A 6,365-nucleotide genomic window follows, 5' to 3' on the forward strand; every position below is an offset into this window, starting at 1 on the left:
AATTAAGCATTATTTTTATACATTGAAACCTGTGTAAAACGGAATCGCATGATACCGAATATCTTTTTCGGCTTGGCCAGTTTCCGTTTTGGACAGGTTTGTTTTAAACATGAAATCGCTCCGTCTTAAAATGTTTTCCATTGTACTCTGGTTCCGGTTTAAACAGGTTTTACTGTATTTAGATACATATAAAAGTAGACGTTCACATGAAAATTTCTTATCAGTTAAACCGCTTAAAAATCTTCTTTAATCTTATTATTATTTTAAACTTAAATAAATATTTGAATGCATTTTATAAATCTAAAATGAAAGAAAAATTTCCTGTTGTATTTTATAAAATTTTAGAAATATTTTCTATTGAAAATAAACAAAAAGTTTATTGACTAATAGGCTAATTATTCGAAGCAACATTTCGGAACAATAGGAACACATTCAAAGATACTCTCTTTTTAATTCTTCTTTCTTTTTTCTACTCGCCCGCATACAATTCAAAACAGGTTTCTGAGACTATTAACAAGTTTACAGCAACTTGTTCAAAATAAGCCGCCACTATCAAAGAAGAAAGTAATAATAATAATAACAAAATGAATGGCTGTACTTTACTTTCTTCTTTTTTATTATTATTATTCTTTATAAGTAATAATAATAAAGAAAATTTTCTATCGTTTAATGATTGTACGAGACACTTCAGAGCGGCGTAACAATGTGTTTTGCATCAGATGAATGGCTAAATCCTTGTGGCAACTTTTATGGATTATCAAGTGTTTAAAGTTCCTTACATCAGCAACGCGTGTGCAGGAAAGTGGCTATCGGTTTGCTGTGTTTCTAGCTTAAAAAGCCAGCAAGACGCCAGATCTAGTAGCTGGCCATTCTCTAATTACTACGCCGGGACACGGTACCCTGTCGTGATGGATGACCTGGCACCATTCCCTGCCTGAGACCAGCCCACTTGCCTCGGGCCGTTGATATTTTGAGCGGCAAACATCAAACACTCTCCTGCACATTCCACCACTCGCCTGCTGACAACTCACACTACAACGTGTAGTTACGCCGGATGAAGTAGTCCAAGTGACTTTTGTGATAGAGGGTATTCGTCCGCTCGCCTAAACCAAGGACAGATTGTACGAAAGTTCAGTGTGTGGGTTGTGTGTTGTCATGTGAACTGTGCCGATTTGAATTCGACTCAATTATGCGCTTGTGTGTTGCGATATTGATCGCTCTTGTATGGAGATGTTTAGCTAGAGATTTAGAAATTAGACGAAGTAAGTGTGAAAGGATAACCATACCGATGTGTCAAGATATGCCATATAATTTAACGAGGATGCCTAATGTGATGGGACACACGGATCAAGCAGAAGCTGCTATACAAGTGCACGAATTTTTACCTTTAGTGGAAATTGGATGTTCGAAACATTTAAAATTTTTCTTGTGTTCTCTATATGCACCGATGTGTACCGAACAAGTGGACTTTCCGATTCCTTCGTGTCAAAGTATATGCGAAGAGGTAAAAGCACGTTGTTTACCCGTATTATTACAGTTTAATTTTAATTGGCCAACCATGTTGAACTGTAGTAGATTACCTATACCGGAAAAGAATGCGCTTTGTATGGAGTTTCCGAACATAACCGACGAACGACATAAAACGAGACCGCAACCTATCGTCCCTGATAAGGATGCTGCTAAAAAAATAAATAGTCTACCGCTCTATCCTCAAAGACGACCTGATAAATATCGACCTGTAGCTAGACCTGGTACACCTACTGTTCTACCTGGTGTACCTTCCATAGTATGTCCCGACGGCTACGTTCTTTTGACAGGAAAATCTAATGGTTGTCGACAGATGTGCGGTCGTGACGTATACTTCACTCGAGCTGATAAAAACTTTGTGGAAATTTGGATGGGAATATGGGCTGCTGTTTGTTTTATGTCGACTCTTTTTACAATATGTACCTTCTGGATTGACACTTCGAGGTTCAGATATCCGGAAAGACCGATTATTTTTCTTAGTATGTGTCTTTTCGTTACAAGTGTAGCTTATTTATTACGAATATTCGCGGGTGCTGATTTTGTATCGTGTGACCACACGGACAGTTCCCGTAGCCACCTCATCACCAATGGATTAGATAGTACCGGATGTATTGTAGTGTTTCTCTTGTTATACTTTTTTGGTATGGCTTCGGCTCTGTGGTGGGTAATTTTAACTCTTACCTGGTACTTAGCTTCCGGTAAGAAATGGGGACACGAAGCAATCGAATCTCGCTCTAGTTACTTCCACGTTATAGCTTGGACTGTCCCAGCGATTCTTACAATAGTGGTATTGACCTTAAGACACGTGGACGGCGATGAATTAACTGGATTATGTTACGTTGGAAATCAAGATCGTGACGCCCTGCTAGGATTTGTCATTGTACCTTTATGCGTATTTTTTTGTCTTGGTGCTGTGTTTATTGTGTTAGGTTTCGTATCTTTAGTTCGTATAAGGAATGCAATGATCACGGGTGGACGAAATATCGATAAACTACAAAGATTAATGATACGTATTGGGGTGTTTTCAGTTTTATATAGCGTACCAGCCATTTGCGTTATAGGTTGTCACTGGTACGAATATACTAACCGACCTACATGGGAAGCTGTTGCCATGGTTACTGCTCTAGAGTGCCAGTTAAGAGGGGACAATGGTTGTACCCTGAGGAACAGTATTCCACGTCAAGAAGTATATATCGTTAAGGTGTTTATGTCATTACTTTTGGGAATAACGACTGGCGTATGGATCTGGAGTAGTAAAACTTGGAATTCCTGGGGTAAGTTTTGTAATCTTCGACTTTCGAGGAAGCCAAGAAGAGATTTTAAACAAACGAGAACGTTATATCATGCGCCAGGTTCTTCAACTAAAACCACTTCGTATCGGAAATCTATAAGTCAAGTGACTCGTGTATAATTATTTTAAATTTTATAAATACTGTATAAAGTTATTTATATAAAATTTTATATAACAACATTCCAAAATAAACTTATTGTAAATACATTTTGTCGCTTGTAAAATAACCGCATTTTTATATTAATATTATTATTGAACCGATGTTTGTATGATTCAATGTAGATGAATAATTCGTGTTCTAGGCTGATATTAATGTATAGAATAAGCAATCCATGTTCATGCATGCGTGGACTTGAATATAGATAATCGAGGTGAAGTATATTCTCATCGTGAATGAGACTAAAGTTATCACGAAAGCACTTGAACTTCTGATAAAGTCATTGATATAGCTAGAAACATAACATTTGAATGTAAATTATGTAATTTTAGATTGTATTTAATAAAGAATCCAATGTTATTGAACTGTAATGAACTAAATTTATTTTTATTTACATTAATTTAAATCTAATTTTACTTGTTTATAAAATAATTATAAATTAAAAAATCAATTTTATTGATAGAATATTTTAATTAACTTTTTTCAAAACTATAAAAATTATTCTTTTATATATTTTATATAGAATCAAATTATTTAAAGTGAAATTTAATCAAATGTTATTCAATTTTATTAAGAGAAGTTTTCATAATTAATAAAAAATAAATAAATGATTTTTAAACAGTTATTTATGTGTAAAATAGTGGTTTTTTTTATTTGTAAATTTAGTTTAAATTCTTCACCTAGTTTCAAAATATACCAACTGATTTTAGTGTTATATCATAGATAAATATAGTATATAATCAATCATATTGGGTGAATCTGTCTGAATTTTTACATTCAGAAACAAGTTAATAATAATAATAATAGTAGACTAAATAATTAAAGCATTCTTTGTATATAAAAGACATATAATATATTTTGAAATATGCCTGAATTTTATCTAAAAATTTAATTTAAATATTTAAATAATATTTTTAAAAAATTAGTTTTCAGGTCAATGTTTCTTTCTCTCTTATCTTATCTGCGGAGTGGCTTTGATCTTCCTATGTTTATCATTTGAAAGAAGATAAATAAAATGATTCACTGTTTTCTTTATTTTTATTTTCTAAATTTTATTTTAAGCAAAATCTAAACGAGAAGGAAAAAATCAATTTCTTTCTCACAAAAACAAAAATTCCAAAATTTAATTTTTTAATTTACAATTAAAATAATGAAATTTGTTACCTCCAAAGGATAATTGGTATAATTAATTTAATAATATAATCGGATAATTTTCTAATTAGTTTATTTATTAAAAAATTTATTATTTTTCAAAATCTTTAATAATTTAGACATTGTTGAGGATGTTATTTATAAATAATTTTAATTAAATAATTTATTTGTAAAATATTTGCTTAATTAATTTTTTATATTTGGCACAGCTTCAACAGTTATAATATATTTAATTGCTAAATTTTATTTTATTATGTAAATATTTTAAGGAAAACTCCTCAAATTTCGATAATTATAAAGCAAACTTTAAACTAAATTTAGATTAAGGAGTATAAAATGTAATTAGAATCCTTAGCAATTAAATTAGTAACAGAGTTCATATTAATAAAAATCTTATAACATTAGTATATGAAAGGCATAACTTAACTAATAATGAAATGCTTTTAATATATTAAAACTAATAAAAGAATAATTTAATTAATATGTAATGTTCTAAGTTTCTACATAAATTCCAATTTAACTGCCTGAAATTACCTTTACTCACCCTCATCCTTAATTATAGCTTATTAAATACGCAAAATTAAGGCCTTAATAATATATATATATTGAGACCTTTCTATTACAAGTTCTGTGAATTGCGACAATGGCTATTTAGAACTCTAAAAAGGAAAAAAGGGAGTATAAATAACATTTTTGAGGGATAAATAGTGAGAAATATTTTTTATGTGTTACTTTGGGATTATTTATATATTATGGATTTGTGGGGGGCAGGAAAAACATTTATTACCGCTCCGAGCTCTGTGAGGTCTTGAATGCTGGACATATCTACACAAATCTTCTAAACATGTACTGGTAAGAAGAATATTTAGAGTTTCACGATCCTAATTTAATATTCAAAGCGTGACTAGAAGTGATTATAGTTGTAGTTTCCGTACTTTTATGTTCCTTTATAATAATTTTTTAAAACTATGTTTGTTCAGAGTTTTATACAATATAAACAGTTTTTTTGGTCTGTTTGTTTGTCTATCCGCCGTCTACCCATTTTCCTGTTCATTTTACCTATTTTCATCAAAGATTTTATGTAAAAATTCATATAAGCTTTCATATATTAATTAATAAAAAATGTAGGCCATAAATTATTTATTTTTAAATCTAAATAAATTATTAATTTATTCAATTTAAAATTTAATTTAAAGTAACAATTTTCAATGTTATCCAGGGAAAAAATTATTTACCAGATTAAAAAAATTAATAATTTAAATGATAAGTAAGAGTATAGATTAGAATTTATGTATAATTATGTATAAAGGTATTTTATTCTTTCTAAAATTGATATTTTTAATAATTTAAAATAACGCTTTTATTCAGTTATTGATGCTCATACATGCAACAATTACATTAAATAAAAAAATTTAATGGCGTTTAAGGCATAAAAATGACATTTAAGGCAATTATCTCGATAACTAACCGATAAAAAGTCATAAAATGCAACATTTAAAATTATTAAAAATATTAAAAAAAAATTAAATTTTATTGGAATTTATTTTTAAAACTTGTTTTTTTATCATTTTCTCTCAAGTAATTAAATTTTATCATTTATAAACAATCAGTAATTAAACTTTGTTAACAAGGCATAAACCTGGATATGTAAGGAAGATGAAATACATTATCTTACGTTTAATTTTACTTTTTAAAACGAATAAAAATTATTTATTGCATATTATTTTAATTATTTTAATATTTAAATGATTTAAAATGTAATTTATTTCTTCGCTTCCAGTTTTACTCGAAAAACTTTCATATTCACATTAATGAAATCGACCGAGATAAATTCTAGAAATGATGTTAAATGTTCTGTAAAATATTCAAGTTAATGAAATTTCCGAATAAAAAATAATAATAAAAAATTTGTGCTCTTATAAATACCTTTTTTTGTGTATAACTCCCAACAAGTTATTATAATTTTAATTATACTGTATTTTCGAAAATTTACAAGTCAAATTTGTACAACCCCCTGCAACAGGGATAATCCCCATTTGTGAATAAAGATTATTATTATTATTATTATTAATATTATACTGTATTTTATTATTAGCTGTACAAAGTATAATAAATAATTTTAATGTAAATTTAATTTCAATCGCAAAAAATATAATAAAAAAATAAATTATAAATTAAACCTTAAATAAATCATTAAAAAATTGTTTTTCTAGACTATAATTACGTCACAACAAAAAT

General features: G+C 28.9%; 1 protein-coding gene across 1 annotated transcript; it reads left to right on the forward strand.

Moving 5' to 3' along the window:
• Positions 1–1,123: 1,123 nt before the first annotated feature.
• LOC136968616 (frizzled-10-like) lies at positions 1,124–3,346 on the forward strand. The gene has a single exon (XM_067262612.1). The coding sequence runs from the start codon at positions 1,190–1,192 to the stop codon at positions 2,936–2,938; it is 1,749 nt and encodes a 582-aa protein (XP_067118713.1). The 5' UTR covers positions 1,124–1,189; the 3' UTR covers positions 2,939–3,346.
• The last annotated feature ends 3,019 nt before the right edge of the window (positions 3,347–6,365 follow it).

This window comes from Centruroides vittatus, unplaced genomic scaffold (genome assembly GCF_030686945.1).
Source record: "Centruroides vittatus isolate TY-2023 unplaced genomic scaffold, ASM3068694v2 contig_150, whole genome shotgun sequence".
Lineage (NCBI taxonomy): Eukaryota > Metazoa > Arthropoda > Arachnida > Scorpiones > Buthidae > Centruroides > Centruroides vittatus.

Excerpts from the sequence above, each read along its gene's own strand:
- LOC136968616 (XM_067262612.1), top strand. The coding sequence starts at position 1,190 with ATGCGCTTGTGTGTTGCGATATTGATCGCTCTTGTATGGAGATGTTTA.